The following is a 20,710-nucleotide window of genomic DNA, read 5'->3' as shown; positions in this document are numbered from 1 at the left end:
TGCTTATTCAATGCTACCCCTTCAACGTCCTTAATAATTGCCTCCAGGGTTGGGTAGGGTTACTTTAACTTGATTACTCACAATTACTTTTGGATTACTCCAATACAAAATATGCTAATAAAAGACAAAAGAAACTAAATATGAATAAAATGACTAAATTTTGTGCAGGCTTGGGGAGACAGCAAAAATGATGTTGGCAAGCTGTTTGTATTTATTTTCATTTTGTTTCTGTCGCATTTTATGTTAGTTTTGCCGGAGATCAAAGAGATCAAAGCCAGGAGAGAAAGCTTACCACATGTTGTGAGTCATCATTTTATTCATCAACTTCAACTTCAAAAAAGTGTATATTTCCAAAGGTAAGGGTGGGAAAAATATATATCCACTATTGTCTGCCGCGTCCACAAACAGGTCTCACCTTCAACCCACTTCCCGTCACGCCGCGTTTGTTCCGCCCCTTCTTTTTTATTCGCCCATGCAAAACATATCAGAATAAGTGTCTAAAACGAATACATTAAAAAAATATACAGTTTCAAATACATATTACACATGGTTAGACATCTTTACAAAGAAAGACGGTACACCGAGAGAGTTTTCAAAGCTTTAATAATAATAATATAAGCAGACCGGCTTTTCGGAACCCGTTGGTGATGGTGGATTTTTTGATGTGCCTTTCTTTTTACATTTTGCATGATGAAGGTACGTTTACGCTAATTTAATTTATGCACAAGCCAAGAAGTTGCAGTCTTCCTCGGCGCATATATTCCACCGGTCTAAATCTTACCCTTTTGTACTCGAGCGCCGCTGGCAGCCGTTAGAAAAATGACATAAATTGGCCGCATCACTGAATAAGCCGCAGGGTTGAACAGTTGGGAAAAAATTAGCGGCTTCTAGTCCGGAATTTACGGTATATGTGTCGAAGAAAACGCAGGTTTAATGTAACTCCACGATTTGTGAATGGATAAAACTAGCATGAAAAAAACCCTTATGATGGAAAATGAGTCAATCAAAAGGGTGGTGCTGACTACCATATCGGGACTAACTTTACCAACCTGTTTATTTCTAATCGGAAATAAATGTGGCGAAACGAACGGATTACAAGAAGCAACACCCAACGAAGCAAAAATGATTAAGGCGGATTCCAATTTATCTGTTGGCATTATCATGTGTTCTGGAATAAATTTTACACGGTTGGATTCTATGGATTAGTAATGGTGTGTTTATAGTTTTCGGCTTTCTTGTTTCAAACCGACCGTGATGTCTCTTTGTTGAGTATATTTTAAAATACTCATCGTTGTCATGTATTGCGCGGTTGTCATGGCGCCCAGCTGGCCCCGCCCCTTGACACCGGCTGACCTGCATTTTCCTGATTACTCCTATGGAACTGCCCTTTGCCAGATCGTTGTTTACCCTTGTTGAAAACCTGTTCATGCCTGTTTGATCTGAGTAATGCCTAGATTGTAATTTTGCCTGCCTTTGAGCCTGCTTTGTTTTGTTTTTGGTCCGTTTGTGTGTTGGACAACTTTTCTTTCTTAATTAAAGTGACAGATCGTCTACGCAAATGAGTTCCAACTTCCTGATTCCCGACCCGTTTCGTGACAATCGTATCTTGAATCCTAAGTTTAAACGTTCCAATGATATGTGGCATGACAGGTTTCAGTGACTGGTGACATCGTACAGACACGTATTTGTACTATATATTATTAAAACTATTTCTATGTACCGTCTTTCTTTGTAAACATCTCATGTTTCAAATTGGGCACATGCGGCTTATAGTCAGGTACGGCTTATGTGTGTACAAAATGCTTTTTCCTTTAAAAATGTACTGGTGCGGCTTATACTGTAATTAGAATAGAATATACCTTTATTGTCATTGTTACAACATGAGTTGAATATATTGTGACAACTAAATTGGACGTGGCACTCTAGTTCCACGTTTTACAGTGTGGATAAGGAAAACAAAGAAGATAAAGGAACAAAGAAGATGTTTGTACTGTCCTTGTTGCAGGCTTTGTTTTCCTCCTGATGGGAGTGCATGAGGGGGTGAGGGACAGACAGAGATGGCCGGATCCAAATAGATGTTTGATCTTACTGTTCACACGGTTCAGTGTTTTTTCCCCTGGTTGCTCAGTCCATGTATTGAATGAATTTGGGAAGTACAGTCCATACAGTCCATACAGTCCATAATCAGGTGCGCTCTTTAGTCCTAATTTTACGATGTTAAAAACCTAAGTTGTTATTTTAGAGATGTATATCGAAATGGTAGCCCTTCACGCAAATCAGTAACAAAAAGTACCTTAAAATCCGGACCATAGAGCGCACCTGATTATAAGCCGCACCCACCACATTTTGAGAGGATAACCGCTTTTGTACTTACACAAGGCGCACCTGTATATAAGCCGCATGCGCCCATATTAAAACATGTAACACAATCACAAATTTAACCCAAACCAGACTTTGAGTACCGCGATTGTAACTGGATATAAAGTACACAGTCCAAAAACCACAGCCGGCAAAGTGAACGTAAATTGATACCGGTACTTAAGGTTTGATGCAGAGAGAGTCCTGGTCCTGTTAAAAATAATCCAAGGAAAAAAAATGTATATTTCCAAAGGTAAGGCTGGGAAAAATATCTATCCACTATTGTCCGCTGCGTCCACAAACACGTCTCACCTTTACCCCACTTCCCGTCAGCCCCGTTGTTTTCACCCCTTCTTTTTGATACGCCCGTGGAAAACATATCAGAATAAGTCTCTAAAATAAATACATTACAAAAATATACAGTTGCAAATACATATTATACATGGTTACACATATTTACAAAGAAAGACGGTACACCGAGAGAGTTTTCAAAGCTCTAATAATAATATTATAACTTTCATCCCAAACCGTGCCTGTGAGGGGCAGCAAAACGCGACTAGCAACACGCTCGCAACACAGTAAACAGCTTTGTTAAAAAAACATACTGTACTTGTAGTAATCACGGTAAACCGTCCTCATCTTCTTCCTTATAACTGACATCTTCAAAGTCGTCTTCCCCAGTACGGGGAAAAGAATATGTCGTATAGACGTCGTCCCACGCTCCCTTGTTCAAAAACACGCTAGCAACACGTTCGCAAAGTAAAATTTTCCTTCTTTATCGGACTGCTCGAATGCATTTAGCTTGAAAGCTGCGTCATGTGCCTTTCTTTTTTGCAATTTGCATGGTGAGGATATGTCTACGCTAATTTATTTGTGCACAAGCTAAGAAGTTGCAGTCTTCCTCGTCGCATATATTGGCCGCATCACTGAATAAGCCGCAGGGTTGAACGTTTGGGAAAAAAGGTAGCGGCTTATAGTCCGGAATTCACGGTAGACCCCAGCTTCCAAACTGTTGGTGACACCTGATTGAAAAAATCAATGGCAGCAAGCATTTTTTTCTCAGAAATCAAGTGCTAACTGAATGAGTATTTGATCGACATTAGCCCTAACATAATTATGAGCCATAAATCACTCCAATGTTTTTCGTGCATAATACAAGAATGTGAAAAAAATATAGTCCAAAATGTGTCCCGGTGTTAAATTGGATGATTCCTCATGGATGGAAGAAATCTTAAAGATAATGTGATTCAGGCTACGGGTCATTAAGCATTCTGATGTTCTGACTTGGTGGACCTGGAGCATCAGCAAGATAAATAATGGGCCGGGTTAGGCAAACAAGGGTTGAAAACTGATGCCTTGCTTCTAGTCAAGTCAGGTCAAATTTATTTATGATGCCCTTAATCACAAAAATGTCTCCAAGGACTGCACAGGATTACAATGACACCATGACCTGATCTTAAACCAACATGCGGGCAAGGAACAACTCAAAACCTCAGCGTGAGGAAAAACAGAAACCTTGAGAAGGGACCTCACAAGTGGTAATCCCCCTTTCAGGATGACCAGGGTGAATTACATTTAGCATTACAGTACACAAACAGGCCACGACGCAGCTTCCCATCTCTGCCAGCTGGTCCATGCAGGCGTTCACATGCTTCAGGTCAAACGTTGGTCCGCTGTCTCATCTCAAATCGTCCTCTTTTTCGTATCACCACCAGGCAGGCTGTCGAAATAAGACAGGACAATAAATAATATGAGGTGGGCATCAATCATAAGCTTTGGAATAGAAGTGTGTCTTAAACGCCAGGTTGACATTTTTGCGGAATTTGACTGAAATTCAGATTTTCACAAGTCACGCAGGTTTCCCCTGTTTCAATTTATGTATGACAGTGATGCTATTTTATATTCATTTATTTATTTAGACATTCAGTTCTCAGGCGGGGCAGCACGGCGGCGCAGTGGTTAGCGCTTGTGCGGCACAGTTCATGTCATGGGAACCTGTCGTGGGTTCGAATCCAGCTTCGGACTTCCTGTGCGGAGTTTGTATGTTCTCCCCGTGCTTGCGTGGGTTTCCTCCGGGCACTCCGGTTTCCTCCCACATTCCAAAAACATGCATGTCAGGTGAATTGGCCGGTCCAAATTGTCCCTAGGTGTGAATGAACAAGTGTTGTCTGTCCCTGTGTGCCCTGCGACTGGCTGGCAACCAGTTCAGGGTGTCCCCTGCCCACTGCCCGGAGATAGCTGGGATGGGCTCCAGCCCCCCCCCGCGACCCTAATAAGGATAAGCGGTACGGCTGATGAGATGAGATGAGTTCTCAGGCGTGCCGGATTAGTCAAAAAATTTCAACTTCAAATTTTTAGCTGTCATGAAACGGAACGGGACTGTCTTGAAACGGGTCGGGAAGCAGGAAGTTGGAACTCATTTGCGTAGACGATCTGTCACTTTAATTGAGCAAGAAAAGTTGTCAAACACACAAACGGACCAAAAACCAAACAAAGCGGGCTCAAATGCAGGCAAAACTACAGACTAGGCATTTAACGGGATTAAACAGAACTTGCAGGAATCTCTCAGAATGTTACACCGGAGTGCAACAAAGTCCAACAAGAAAAACAAGAACAGGTATCAACAAGTTTTCAACAAGGGTAAACAACGATCTGGCAAAGGGCAGTTCCAAAAAGCTAATTTAAGTACCCATAGGAGTAATCAGGAAATGCAGGTCAGCTTGTATCACGGGGCGGGGCCAGCTGGGCGCCATGACAACCGTGCAGGACATGACATTAGCTGTGTTTAGCAGGCTTATACTTACATCAGTTACCTACCCTACATTATATAATACTGAATGACAAGGGTTACATTTATTCACTCAAAGGGAAAAATATTGTCATGTCTGGCAATAAATGTGTTACATGGTTTATTTTGAACAGTTGAGTGAATGCAGTTTTACACCTGAACCAACTCACCAAACTATACAAACTCAACACTGTCCTCTAGCGGTCGGAGGGAGCGGTTAGTTGGCATTAGTGGGCAAAATATCAAAATTTAAAGCCAATTTTCCCATTTCTCCAGTACCATTAAAAGAAAAAATCCAGTGCAAATCATGTATTTTGCAGAGCCACAAACATATCTGTGATTTTTAATCTTGCGTGTGTATTTATCAAGACACAGGATTTTTAGATCTTGGGTATATTGATAATATATTTGTTTTTTAGACAAATCTCTCCCTATAGACCACCTTTGTCAAACTGGCAGCCCGCGGGCCAGATCAGGCCCACCAATGGTTTAAATCCGGCCTGCAAGACAACAGTGAGAGAAGCGCAAGAGGAAAATGAGCTTTAGTAACACTTGCAAAACAATTGTGGTAGTATTTCTCCATTTCTCTCTGACTCACTTCTTTTTTATTTATTTCCCCCTCTTTTTCTTTCTCCTGTTCACTCTCTCTTTCTCTCTCTTTTTCTCTCTTTCTCTCTCACTCTCTAACTCTTTCTTTTTCTCTGTCTTGCTCTCTTTCTATTTTCTCTCTGTAATTTACACTTTCATTCTCTTTCTTTCTCTTTTTCTCTTTCTTTCTCACACTCTTTCTTTCCCTTTTTAGACCTCCCTCTCTCTCTCTTACCTCACTTTGTCTCTTATTCTCCTGCTGACTCTTTTTTCTTTCTGATGTTTCACTTCTCTTATTCTTTTTATCTTTCTTTCTTTTTCTCTCTCTATTCATTTCCCCCTTCTTCTCCATTCCTATCTCTATTCTGCGTTCTCTTTTTCTCTCACTGTTACTCTGTCTCCCTTGTTCTCCCTATCTGTTTATCGCTCTCTCTTTCCCTCCATCTCTTTCTCTGTCTTTTTCTCCCTCTCTTTCTCTTAAACTTACTAGTCCGGCCCCCGTGAGATTTTTTTTTTATAGCATTTTTGGCCCCCAGCTAAAACCAGTTTGACACCCCTGCTATAGACGGTGTTGGGTAAAAATGACAGTAGCTTACATTTTCAGTTGCAGGAAATTCTTGCAATTAGAATTTAACACTGGGAAACACTACCATCATTTTTTACAAGGCCCAATATTAATTTACATAATTTATACATAATTTTTTAACTAATACGTACTTCATAGTGTCCTGTTTTGTTGTAGCGTAGTTGGACGCTTCATAGGACAATGCTGTACAAACTAATGCCAGATGCCTTTAATCACGACGGAAAAAGAAATGCAATGGCAAAACGAAACCGCCACAGAGTAATGTCGGCATATTTTTAAACGGACATGGCAACAATTTCAAGCATTTACAAGTACCCCACACGAAATTCAAGAACTTTTCAATCCTTCAAAACATATTAAAATTAAAAGTTTCCAATGATTTTAAGCACCTGTGCCAACCAATGTTCCCTGTAATTTTCCGCGGGCCTGAGCGTTCACACAAAGTCGGTGAGCAACGCTTGAAACAACAGTGAGCAACGGCAATCCCTAGTGTGGCAACTAATCCATTATCAAACATGTCCAAAACTTGACATCAAGTTATATTTTGCTGAGTTTCCGGCAATGCTAAAATATTTTTCACTTTTGAATGAATTGACTCATGTATTATTGCAAAGGTTGCGCGGCCTACAAACGTTTTTACAACAATTTTTTCTCAAGATTTTCAGTTTTTTTCCTGGTATCTTTTGATACTTACATTTTTGGGGGCTTATTTAGTCGGTTACAAGATACAGAACTTCATTTAATCACATTTTTTTAGTGGACGTACAATGTTGGCAACAAGATTGACTTTGTGTAATTGGATATTATTTAATGCAACACAAACTTTTTCTTCTTTTTCGCTGTTTTTTTCTATTTTTTTTAATTCTTTTTAAAAAATCTCATTGTGTTTATTTTTTCCCAGCTGTTACTTTTTTCTTTTTGTTCTCTATTTACTTTTTTCCTTTGTTTCTTTCTTTTCTTTTTTCTGACTTTTTCCTTCTTTTTTCTCTTCCTTTTGTTTTTTTTTTCTCAGCTTTTCACTACTTTTTCATTTTGGTATTTTTTAAATTTTTGTTCTACTTCCCCTCTTCCTTTAAGTCATTTTTGTGCACAATTTTACATAATATTTGGTCGTGTAGGGATGAAAGAAGCAAAAAAGACTTGAAGAGACGTTTGGGACCCGAAAGAGCCCGTTCTCTTTAGTGAGCCGAGCCGAAGAAGCCGGTTCTCGAAAAACTCTACTGACTTTACTTTTCAACTTCGTTCGACATGGACTTCAAAATACCGCATTTAGAAAACAGCGTCAGGGGAACCCTTGTATTTTTACCTTCATGCACTGTAACTTTGACTTAATTCGCTTCTTAATTAGCAATTTCGAACCCTGATTTTTGTGCGCTGGCTCGATTTTCTCGTGCGCTGAGAATGCGCTGAGAATGCGCAGGCAGTGCGCGATCGCGCACGCGCAGCTTAGAGGGAACATTGCTGCCGACCCTGGACCTAGAGTCTTGCTTCTTTTTCGACACGCTGACAAATTCACGGTGGGCTGAATGTAGGCTCGAACGCTTGACTGGTTCTAAGAAAGACAACCCCTGGTTTTGAGGATTCACTGCAGGCCGAGAGTCACGACGAGTCATTCAAAAGAAGTTTTCCCCGGCGGCTCGAGAACGTAGCTAGCACATGAGTGTCGAGGCCTTTTTTCTGCGCCCGTGACAAAGTCGCCGAGAGGCAGCTTTTGAGGGATCATGAATTATGAACAGCTGTGAGCCAAATCTCATCATTTTTACAAGACGATTAGCATTTTCCCACTGCAAGTGGGTCGCTCGTCACGGCCCCCCGTTCCGGCGTTTTGTGTGTGTGTGTGTTGTTAGCTAGCTAACATTTTGTTGCCTCAATGTCCGATCAGATGAGGCAAATCGGCCACTGCAAATCGCTCTCGTGGTGCTTTACGTGTGTGTTCAGCAAGCAGTAATCCTTTAAAGCACAGGTGTTAACCAGGCGGCCCGCGGGCCAGATCAGGCCCGCTAAGGGATTGAATCCGGCCCACCAGACAACACTCAGAGAAGCGCAAGAGAAAAATGAGCTGCAGGTTGAAATATGTCAACTTGATGTTGCCAAAGCCAGGTGCCTCTCACAAAGACACTATACTTGTATTTCTCTCTCTCTCTCTCTCTCTCTCTCTCTCTCTCTCTCTCTCTCTCTCTCTCTCTCTCTCTCTCTCTCTCTCTCTCTCTCTCTCTCTCTCTCTCTCTCTCTCTCTCTTTCTTACTCTCTCTTCATCCCTTTTCTCTCTCTCTCTTACTCTCTGTGTCTCTTTTTCACTTTCTCTGTTCTTTGTCTCTTTGTTTCTTTTTACCTTCTTTTGCTCTCTCTTCCATTTTCCTTTTCTCCATTCTCTCTTTCTCTCCTTCCTTTTCTCTCCTTCCTTTTCTCTCCTTCCCTCTTTCTATTTCTCTTCTGATTTCCTTTTTTTCCTCCCTCTCTCATTATATCACTTTTGTTTCTCACTTTCTCTCTCTCTCTCTTTCTTTGTCCCATCCTCTCACTTTTTCTCAACTCGATGTTGCCAAAGCCAGGTGCCTCTCACAAAGGCACTGTACTTGTATTTCTCTCTCTCTCTCTCTCTCTCTCTCTCTCTCTCTCTCTCTCTTTTCCACCCCTTTTCTCTCACTCTCTGTCTCTGTCTCTTTCACTCTCTATGTCTCTATTTTTCTCTTCCTTTGTTCCTCTTTGTCTCTTTCTCTCTCTGTGTCTTTTTAACTTCTTTTGCTCTAACTTCCTTTTTTCTCTCTTTTCTCTTTCTCTCTTCCTACCCTTTGCGCTTTCTTTTCTCTTTTCTCTCCTTCTGTCTTTCTATTTCTCTTTGGATTTCTTTCTTCCTCTCCCTTTCTTTTTCCCCTCTCTCACGACTTCTCTTTTCATCTCTTTTGTTTCTCACGCTCTCTCCCTCTCTCTCTTTCTTTGTCCTGCCCTCTCTCATTTTCCTTCCCTCTTTCTCTTATTTCTTTATCTCTCTTTTTCTTTCTCTTTAATCTACTCGTCCGGCCCCCGACAGAATATTTGGGGGCCACCCGACAGAATGTTTGTTCTGTCGGGTGGCCCCCGAGTTAAAATGAGTATGACACCCCTGCTTTAAAGTATCGCGGTTTATTTATCGCAGTTTCAGTACTTTACGGATTTTCATAGCCCTTAATCACAAAGAGTCTCAAAGGGCTGCACAGGTTATTGCACAGACTATTATTTGAGACTAATATTAGTACCCGGGTTGAGTAGGGTTACTTTAACTGGATTACTTTCAATTACTTTTGGATTACTCCAATACCAAATATGCTAATAAAAGACAAAAGAAACTAAATATGAATAAAATTACCTAATTTTGTGCAGGCTTGGGGAGTAACGGAATACATGGAACGGCAAAAATGATTTTGGCAAGCTGTTTGGATTTATTTTCTTTTTGTTTCTGTCACATTTTATGTTAGTTTTGCCGGAGATCAAAGAGATCAAAGCCAGGAGAGAAAGCTTACCACGTGTTGTGAGTCATCATTTTATTCATATTTAGTTTATTTTGTCTTTTTTTAGCATATTTGGTATCGGAGTAATCCAAAAGTAATTGAAAGTAATCCAGTTAAAGTAACCCATCTCATCTCATTAGCTGCACCGCTTATCCTCAGTAGGGTCGCGGGGGTGCTGGAGCCCATCCCAGCAATCATCGGGCAGTGGGCAGGGGACACCCTGAACTGGTTGCCAGCCAATCGCAGGGCACACAGGGACAGACAACCCACTCGCTCATTCACACCTAGGGACAATATGGACCGGCCAATTCACCTGAAATGCATGTTTTCGGAATGTGGGAGGAAACCGGAGTGCCCGGAGGAAACCCACGCAAGCACGGGGAGAACATACAAACTCCGCACAGGAAGTCTGGAGCTGGATTTGAACCCACGTATGAGGTTCCAAGGACATGAACTGTGCCGCACATGCGCTAACCACTGCGCCGCCGTGCTGCCCGTAACCCTACCCAACCCTGATTATTACACCATATCCTGATCTGAAACCAACATGAGGGCAAGGAAAAACTCAAAAACCTCAACATTAGAAAATGAAGAAACCTTGATAAGGGACCGCACATGTGGTAATCATGTGAAGCAATCATGTGTACTGTATAAATAGAGTTGTGCAATCAAACGGCATGCTTTTCTTTTAAAATTATAATTTGCCAGAAGTTATTTGTGATTAAATTGTTATTAAGTACAGTACCTTCATTTGCAAACAAACAATTGAGCCTGCAAATTGGGTTTGTTCTTCAATTTCAATGTACAGTAATGATACAGTACAGTAATACCTCTACTTACGAATTTAATTTGTTCTGGGAGTAGTTTCGTAACCTGAAAACTTTGTAAGTAGAGACGCATTTTTATAGTAAATGTGCTAATCTGTTCTAAGCCCCGCAAAAGTTCAGTCCGATTTTTCTTTCTAATCATAAAAGAGCATCAGAAAATTCAGCGAATACTTGTTAAAATTTGATTGCAGCACAATAAATATAGAACAAAAGGCATATCATTTTAAAAAAAGAATGAACATTTTTTTTTTTAAATTAACCTTTTTGCCTCTCGTTTCTTGAAAAACTGATCCAATGATGTCTGCTTTTGCCGGCTTTTGACAATCTGTCAGAAAAGGGCGAAGCAGACATCGCGATTGCCCGACTTCATAGAATTTTGCGCAAATGTCTTTAATTTGGTCTGATTGAATGATGGTGCGTCCTCCTCCCACACTATCTTGACAGAACCCCTCCTCGTCTCTGAACTCTGACCCGTGACGGTGACACGAAGAGCATTTATAGAATTTACTTTTATTGTCATTCTTTGTAACCATGCACACAGAACGAAATGTCAGTTAAACTGTAGCGAGCCGATGCAGCCGCAGCCAAACAGGGCGTCGCCATTTTAGACCCAACTGCTGTGTTGGTGACCAAACCCCCCAATTCCAACCCTTAATGCCGAGCGCCAAGCAGGGAGGCAATGAGTACCAATGTTGTAAGTCTTAGGTATTGAACCAGCGACCTCCCAGTCTCGGAGCGGGCGCCCAACCATCTAAGCTACCGAGCTGGTATATCTTTGTATCTTCGTTATTCCGCAACTGGACTGGATGATGAGGTTTTTATTATCGTTGCTGCAAATGAATGAGTCACAACACAACACTGCTGGCTTTGATCTCGTTGGCAGCACGCTGTTAGACTGCCCAAAACATATCAAAGAGCTTTCTTTTCAGTTGACATAAAATACATTTTAGAATATCAACCATCACAATACATTTTTACATCCATTTTAACAAAATACTTTTAACAAGAGATCGTATAGTGTTTTTTTTTTTAACGTTTACAATGAATTCAACATATTTTACTTCAGTCTGAATTTTAACCAACATCATCCTTTTTATATATATGAGAAAATAGAAATAATCACAAAAATGAGTATAAAAACGGGTACAATTTACTTGCAAATGAATGAGTCACAACAGGTGATTAGCTTCTCCGCTGGCTTTGATCTCTTTGATCTCTATAAGGGGAATTAGCATTTTAGCACAATATCCAACGTGCGGCAAAACTAACATAAAAGGCGACAGAAACAAAACGAAAATAAATCCAAACAGCTTGATTTGTCAGCTGTCGTTTTAATGTTCCGGTCACATGTCTAAAGCCGAACCAAACCTTACCCCATACCAGCAGGTGGCACTGTTGGACTCATCATTGCAGGACACTTACACAAAAACTATACAACATATTTCAGCAAATACACGCCGTGCCCAGGGTGTCTTCTCCCCGAAATAGAGAGAAAGACAAATTTGGCGTACGGGTCAAGAGAGCGATGCTAATTTAGCGAGCGCACTCAGCGAGACGGCAGCGAGTCGCCACGCATCACGTCAGTAGCATGGCGCGGCTCATTAGCTATGCAAGTACTCAAGCGTGCATTTTGCCGTCACGTGACGTCAAAGACGACGAGCGAGAGCCTCCCCGGGCGTCGTCGAACCGCCGAGAATCTATTTCGGGCCTTTCTCTTGGATTTGTGGCTGACGACCTTTTATTAATCGGGCCGCAGTGGGGCTTTGAGGCCGAGCCAGAGGCGTGCAGAGAAGACAGAAGATTTGAACATTCTTGGCCGGGAACAATCAATATGCAGCAGTACGCACCAGGGAGGGAAAAACGCTTAGATGCACATTTTCAGTGCTCGCTCGATGGCTGTGTTCAAAAATCACTCCCTATTCACCATGTATACTGTCTGCCCAGTTTGATTGAAGTCCCCTTGAGGAGACAAATCTGAGAATTGAAAGAAATTGTGTGTGTTTGCGTCCAAATATCTCATCTCATCTCATCTCATCTCATTGGCTGCACCGCTTATCCTCAGTAGGGTCGCGGGGGTGCTGGAGCCCATCCCAGCAATCATCGGGCATTGGGCAGGGGACACCCTGAACTGGTTGCCAGCCAATCGCAGGGCACACAGGGACAGACAACTCGCTCGCTCATTCACACCTAGGGACAATTTGGACCGGCCAATCCACCTGAGGGCAGCACGGCGGCGCAGTGGTTAGCGCGTGTGCGGCACAGTTCTGAGGTCGTGGGAACCTCTGCGTGGGTTCAAATCCAGCTCCCGGCCTTACTGTGCGGAGTTTGTATGTTCTCCCTGTGCTTGCGTGGGTTTCCTCCGGGCACTCCGGTTTCCTCCCACATTCCAAAAACATGCATTTTCAGGCTAATTGGCCAGTCCAAATTGTCCCTAGGTGTGAATGAGCGAGCGAATTGTCTGTCCCTGTGTGCCCTGCGATTGGCTGGCAACCAGTTCAGGGTTTCCCCTGCCCACTGCCTGAAGATGGCTGGGATGTGCTCCAGCAATCCCGTGACCCTACTGAGGATAAGCGGTACAGATAATGGATGGATGGATGGTATATATATATATATATATATATATATATATATACCCTGTTCTTAAGAGAGCAGCTCATGCGGGCGCATCCACCAAGGCTTCCTTTGTACCCGAAGCTTCGCAGCGCATCACATTGATCTGGCCGCGCCATGCACAATTTATTTGACTTCATTGTCCTCCCACTCGCCTCGTGTCAGGCGTGCACTAAACACTGTTGTGTAGCATCTTGAGCCACGATTGCACCCAATGATACACTTGAAACGCTTTTTGCCATAATGTATTTGTATTCTGATTTTGGCTGGCGACCAGGGCAGGGTGCACCGAGCCTCATGCCCAAAGCTAGTAGAAGCTTGAGGTGACACATAACTCTAACGGAGACAAGTGAAAAAACCAATGTGCACATACAAACCAACCTTTTTGTCACGAGGGGACCGGACCAGAACGGAGGCAGGAGGCAGGAAGGGAGAACTCAATTGCGTTGACGATCAAAACTTTTATTTATCAAAATAAAAGTAGTCCAAAACTCAGGGACAAGACAAAACAAACAGGCTTTAACAAAAAAAACATGCAAACACAGGTTTCTTCCGACTCAAACAAAACAGGACAGAGCAAAACAGAATGGGAAATGCAGACAGAAAATGCAATGAGCCAGCACTCAAACAAAACAGGACAGGGCAAAACAGAACGGGAAATGCAGACAGAAAATGCAAAACAGAAACTGCAGTGAGCCAGCACCCGCAAAACCCCAAACCCCCCTTAAGAAGCAAACGCGCAAATTAGGCGATCTGCTTTAACTGTTGCCCAGGGGGCGGGGCCAGCCGGTTGCCACGGCGACACGACACTTTTGACATTAAAAGCCGGAAGTTGTTATCACACAATATAGTTTTACACTTGAAACACAATTCGCCTTGAGAATAATAAAAACAAACAAAAAACAAAAAATAAACATGCGCTTGTTTAAAACTGTAAGTGGTAAACCTTTACCAAAATCTAAATTGAATGCTATCATTGGAGCGGTTTATTCACGCTTCTAGATAAAGCAGCCTTTGTCACGAACCAGGACAGGAAACGGGAATGGAGAACCCAATCGCATAACGTACTCACAGTTTATTAGGGAGAGGAAGAATGCGGGCACACTCGATCCGGGGATCGATGGTCGCGGAAGTGGATTGAAATCCGAACAAAACAGTGGTCAAAATCAAACAGATCAGGCCGAAAATAAAGCAGGATCAAACACAGGCAAAATCACAGAACAAGGCATTTCACACAGAGTTTATCAGGAGTCTTGCAGAGGCTCTGACGACTAACGGCTCAATGGACAGCGTTTAAGTACTCCCAGTGAGCAATGTGTCAACGCGTTTTAGCCGGTGTCCAATTGGGCGCCGTGGCAACCGTGAGAGAACCTGGCGCCACACGGCTGGGACCAATTGGGCGCCTTGGTACCTGTGACAGAACCCCCCCTCAAGGGATGGCTCCAGAAGTCCCAACAAAAACGAAATACATTGCACCCCAGACCAACAGTTGATCTTGTGTGAATGTTTATACCGCTTGTTATTTTGTCATTAATTTGCTGAGGAGATTTAATCAGGGACTGAGTGCAGCATTGATCACATCGAAGGGCGTTACAACACATAAGGAATTGGTCACTTATACACTCAGTGCTATATTATTACTTTTAGTTACTTTTAATCCAAAAGTTCAAAGAGTATAGAAACATGAAAGGAATCAGACAATGATGTCAGGACGTCATGCGTGCATGTACAGTACATCAAATTTAAGTGTGTTAGTAGAATTGCGACTTTACTTACTGTTTAGTTCATGACAACTTTTTGTATTTTCCTCATTTGTGTAAATGTGTTCATTTTTATGTGTCTGTTGTGGCTTTTGTGTATGCGCAGGGAAGTAACGTGATGGAAGACCAGGATCTCCGTGACATTGGAATCACAGACCCGGGTCACAGGAAGAAAATCCTGCATGCGGCACGGGGATTCCCCAAGGTACACCAGTGCCAGCAAATAAATGTCTTTTGTCAGTTTCTTAATGGTATGTTTGAATGTATTATTTCACGATGTTAAGTGCCCACAAATACAAAAGTCATTTTCATATTAGGAACATCTAAAATAGTGAAAAATATGAGGTTTTTCCATCCCAGCAAAGGCCTGGCAGATTGATTTCTGTAAAGATTATCGTGACCCTGTTTGGAGTGTGCTCAGTTATTATTCTGGTTATTTTCAAAATTGACAGGTCAGAAATATATGCAGTAAAAATAGACACTTCGAAACTAGGACATTATTTACAAGAGGGGCAGTTGGGAGTATTTCAAATTTCAGCTTGATTGCACTGCTGGTAAATTTATAGTTATTTGGAGTAGGTGAAATCATTTTACGTTTGTTACTCTGTTTTTCCGACGGTAAAAACTGCTTAGAATTTCTTCCTGTCTTTCACATAGAAAGGGTTTTATTTTGCCAGACACAAGCAGAAAACGTTTGCTGAGGATGCTTTGTTATTTTGACTACTTTGGGCTGGTTACATTATTGACACCATTGGTCAATCACGCTGCGGTTTCGATTTCCACACCCCTTAGGACTGATCTGTTTCTCGCAACTTAGGAGCTCGAAGAGGACCTGTAAAACAGCTTGGAGTTCTACAGTCTTCTCCTGTTCTCTTTGCACATTCAAAGTTCCCTGATGTCTTCTCTCCTTATTTTGAATGTTTGCTAAACTACTGGTCAACAACCTTTGTTGTACCACAGACCGGTTATCTGACTATACTCTCATGTCCCGGCCAAATAATACCATGAGTAATAATACTAACAATAATGTTAACATTAATAATAATAACTACCGTATTTTCCGCACTATAGGGCTTACTGGGTTGTAGGGCGCACCCCCAAAAAATAGTTTTTGGTACTTTATCTTCCATACATAAGGCGCACCGGATTATAAGGCGCTACAATGGGAACGTCGACAAAACAGTCAGATAGTTCAGTCAAACTTATTACCCCCTTAACATTCCGAAAGCTTGCAAAGAAGCAAATACGTGTCGTAGACACGTGCGGATGCGGTGTCCGTACGATGTCACTCAAATGCATCGTTCCAAATATCATTCGGAAGGTTAAAGTTTTGGGATTCAAGAAATGCCAACCATTCCTTAGTTTCTATTTTCTTTTTCGCTCGCAACTTTATTGTGCATATGACAATAAACACTTGGAATTGAGTTTAATTTAAAAAAAGACCCATCACAGAAACATCTAGATCACTCTGAAACAAGATACTGGGAAAATATATAGCCAGAGTAGCTCACCAAAGTCGTTACATTCAATAATAATGTGCAACCATGGTCCTCTTATATCCGTGAGTGTAGTAAATCCAGGAGAGTAAAATATTTACAAATACAGAATAGTAAAACATGCTTTCTCTATGCCGTAGACAACCAACCAAACTTGCTAGTCACATTCATCTTTTTCGGCCAATTGCAGGCTTTATTTTGCCCCTTTAGCCTATGCGAGCCTGTAAATGATAAAAAGGATCCGCCCCCCCAGCTCTGAATAACCTTAGCCAATAGTGATCGATTCAAATGATAATTGACACATTGGTTAGCCAATGAAACGCCGGTATATAAATCCCAGCATACACCGCGGACTACTTTGCGTTCAGGGGAAAATCTTGTCGGCGGCTCCTTGCCTTAGTTGCAAGACTTTGCGACTTAATATTGATCCATATATAAGGCGCATGGTCAGCTTCTGAAAAAAATTAAGACTTTTAGGTGCGCCTTATAGTGCGGAAAATACGGTTTTAATTTTTTCAGGTATCAGAGGACCCTTACCTGTGATGCTCCTTTTTTCAAGGTCAAAGCTTTAGGCTGTGACGGTAGCACCTCCCTGGCTTCGTGGCTGGACGGTCTGGGCCTGCACGAGTATTTGCCCAACTTCCTATCCAGTGGTTATCGCACGCTGGAGTGCGTCAAGAACCTATGGGAGCTGGAGATCATCAATGTAAGTGAAGGATACGTCGTCGCTTCAAAACTAGACCTGCTTTGTACATGATAGGGGGTCTTAAGATACTGTAAAAACCGGCAAGTAGTTTATTTCCTGATTCCGAAGAAAAACTGAAAAATCCAGTTTCTTACATACACAATGGATACACAATCAATCTCTGTCCCAGTGTTCTTATTTGCCCGTGTCCCTGCGTCTTAGACGCATTATTTTTGCTGGGGACGCATCGTGTCAAATCAACGTGCGTCCCCGGGACACAACTTTTTTGACACGAAATTGTCATTATAATTATTTAACAACGATTTACCGCACTCCAAACTTTTCGTCAGGCAGATTCGCCATTGTTGTTTTGGTCTTGCGGTTCGAATTTTGCAGTGAAAGTCCGTCTCTTTTTAGAGAACCGGCTTTTTCGGCTCAACTCATTAAAGAGCCTGCTCTCAAACGGCTCACTTGCTTTGATGCATTATATTACGAATGATTATGTTGTATAAAGAAGTTAAGAAAAATAAAAGTATAAAAGGAGAAAATGAAAAAAGACAGGTTTGTGGTGATTCCTTTTAATCAGTACATTACCAACATTAATTTAATACAGAAAATGAATTCATAATTTGAATAAGAAAATGTATTATTCTACTTAATTATATTTGCATGTATTTTTTCCTTCTACAGTGAACGTACAAGCGACTTCATTTTTTAACTTTTTTTAATAATAAACCTCATTCATGTCGAGCAACTCAGTGTCTCACAACAAAATGTTCATTAACAATATATATGATAAAAGGAATAAGCACTGCGGCACAGGGGTTAGCGCATGTGCGGCACAGTTCATGTCTTGGGAACCTCCTGCGTGGGTTCAAATGCAAAAAAAAAATTCACTTCAGAATGAATAGACTAATGTATTGTTGCAAAGGTCGTACGGCCTAAAAACATCATTTGTTTTTCTTTCACAAGATTTCCATTTCTTTTTTTGGGGGGTATCTTTTGTTGCATAATACTAACATTTTTGGGGGCTTATTGAGTCGGTTGCACGATACAGAACTGTACTTAATCACATTTTTTTAGTGGAAGTACAATGTTGGCAACAAGATTGACTTGGTATAATTGGAATCGATTTGAATGCCACACAAACTTTTACTTCTTTTTCCCTGTTTTTTTCTATATATTTTTTAATTCCTTTAAAAAAAATCTCATTGTGTTTATTTTTTCCTAGCTGTTACTTTTTTCTTTTTGTTCTCTATTTACTTTTTTCCTTTGTTTCTTTCTTTTCTTTTTTTCGGGATTTTTTTCTGAATTTTTCCTTCTTTTTTCTCTTCCTTTTGTTTCTTTTTCACAGCTTTTCATACTTTTTCATTTTGATATTTTTTTCTTTTTTGTTCTATTTCCCCCCCTTCCTTTAAGTCATTTTGTGCATAATTTTACATAATATTTGGTCACGTAGGGATTAAAGAAGCAAAATCAACCCGAAGAGCCGTTTGGGAGACGTAAGAGCCGGTTCTTTTTAGTGAGCCGAGCCAAAGAAGCCGGTTCTCGAAAAACTCTACTGACTTTACTCAACTTCGTTCTATTTCGACATTGACTTCAAAATACCGCATTTGGAAAACAGCGTCAGGGGAACCCGGGTATTTTTACCTTCATGCACCGTAACTTTGACTTAATCTGCTTCTTAATTAGCAATTTCGAGCCCTGATTTTTGTGAGCTGGCTAGATTTTTCGCTGAGAATGTGCGGGCAGTGCACGATTGGGCACGTGCGCAGCTTAGAGGGAACATTGATTGTGAGCCTCCAAAATATCCCCAGCCCTAAAGCTTGGCACACTTTTGATGCCATAAATTCAGTAGTCCGTCCCTAGAGTGGCATTTCTACCATCTGCCCCCTGAAATAAAATGAGTTTGACACCCCTGAGTCTTTAGGTAGAAACTGGTATGTAGTTTATTGTATAGTGAGATTCCTTCAATTTTTGTTTTTAAACCCCTGTTCCAAAAAATTAAAAAAAAAACATTGTTTTATTGAAATTTAAAAACAACTCAACAAAAAAACCCAAGGTGAACTCAGGACAGCTTGCATTTCGCTATCTCACAATTGGTTCTCTGCCCTTTTTTCAAAGCCCCGAAGATGATTCGCTCAGTGACTCACTTCAGCTCGGGCTATCATAAATAATGGACTCTCTCTAGTATAATTCGTCAAGGAAATCACAATCACAAATTGCAGGAGAAAACAAAATACAATCATAAAATTTGCGTCCGCCATTGTTTGTTTTTTAGTTCGTGATGTTACAGCCGAGCAGGGGTTGAGCACACCGGCGTGTTCCCATGGTTACGTACCGCAGACTTTCTTTAAGCGTCCCATCCTTTTTTTTTTAACATCGCCGTCATGCTCTGCAGCATCTTACGGCAAATCAAGCATCACTGTGACCTACAAACTGCTTTAAGTTTCCGCATACCATCTTAAGTGCTTTATTATTGGGATTAGCATAACATCTAACCCCTGGGGATCGCGAGACTCCCAGACCTGTTCCTAGCCTTGAGACGAGATGAATAATTGAAGGCTGCAGACAAAAACGCGCGATGGCGACGTATGTTGCGGAGGATCTAGTAGCGGCAAACGTTAATAACGGATGGGAGTCTGCTAACAGGCAATTATGCTGGTTTATACGACGGAAAATAGTTTTGACTCCATAAAACTAACAAGCGCTGAAGAGCATAATCACAGTTTAACAGGGAGGAACAGGCTTTGAGAAGGTGAGCGTCTTAAAATACACTTAAAGAGGATGCAACAAGAGAACTATGTGGGTACACTCTAAACCAGGGGTGTCAAACTCATTTTAACACGGGGGCCACACGATAGAACAAGCATTCTGTCGGGGGCCGGACTAGTAGATTAAAGAGAAAGAAAAAGAGAGTTGAAGAAATAAAAGAAAGAGGGAGGGAAAAGGAGAGAGGGCGGGACAAAGAAAGAAAAAGAGAGAGAGGGAGAGAGCGTGAGAAAAAAAAGATAAAAAGTCCGGAGAGAGGGGGGAAAAGAAAGGGAGAGGAAGAAAGAAATCCAAAGAGAAATTAAAGGACAGAAGGAGAGAAAAGAGAAAAGAAAGCGCGAAGGGTAGGAAGAGAGAAAGAGAAGAGAAAAAAGGAAAAAAGGAAGTTAGAGCAAAAGAGGTCAAAAAGACACAGAGAGGGAAAGAGAGAGAGAGCAACAAAGGAAGAGAAAAAGAGAGACACAGAGAGTAAAAGAGACGGAGACAGAGTGGAGAAAAAGGAGTGGAAAAGGGAGAGAGTGAGAGAGAGAAAGAGAAAGAGAAAGAGAAAGAGAAAGAGAGAGAGAAAGAGAATGAGAGAGAGAGAGATAGAGAGCAACAAAGGAAGAGACAAAGAGAGAGAGAGCAACAAAGGAAGAGACAAAGAGAGAGAGAGAGAGAGACAAAGGAAGAGACCAAGAGAGAGAGAGAGAGAGACAAAGGAAGAGACAAAGAGAGAGAGAGAGAGAGTGAAAGAGACAGAGACAGAGTGG

The 20,710-nt window shown here is 41.5% G+C and overlaps 1 protein-coding gene across 8 annotated transcripts in view; it reads left to right on the top strand.

The window, feature by feature from the left end:
* The window catches only part of anks1ab (ankyrin repeat and sterile alpha motif domain containing 1Ab), a 119,571-nt gene that overhangs the window by 52,731 nt on the left and 46,130 nt on the right, over positions 1 to 20,710 (top strand). For all 8 annotated transcript variants that reach the window (XR_015850785.1, XM_088338958.1, XM_088338960.1 and 5 more), the window contains 2 exons: positions 15,112 to 15,210; positions 17,061 to 17,207. Coding sequence is in view for 7 of the 8 variants with exons in the window: in XM_088338958.1 (XP_088195084.1) it covers positions 15,112 to 15,210; positions 17,061 to 17,207 (246 nt within the window). In the remaining variant the exon portion in view is untranslated. The remainder of the gene's footprint in view (positions 1 to 15,111; positions 15,211 to 17,060; positions 17,208 to 20,710) is intronic.

The sequence above is a fragment of the Urocampus carinirostris genome, chromosome 6 (genome assembly GCF_059441175.1).
Source record: "Urocampus carinirostris isolate Australia breed hairy pipefish chromosome 6, RoL_Ucar_1.0, whole genome shotgun sequence".
In the NCBI taxonomy this organism is placed as follows: domain Eukaryota; kingdom Metazoa; phylum Chordata; class Actinopteri; order Syngnathiformes; family Syngnathidae; genus Urocampus; species Urocampus carinirostris.
This window is presented reverse-complemented; position numbering and strand designations above follow the sequence as displayed.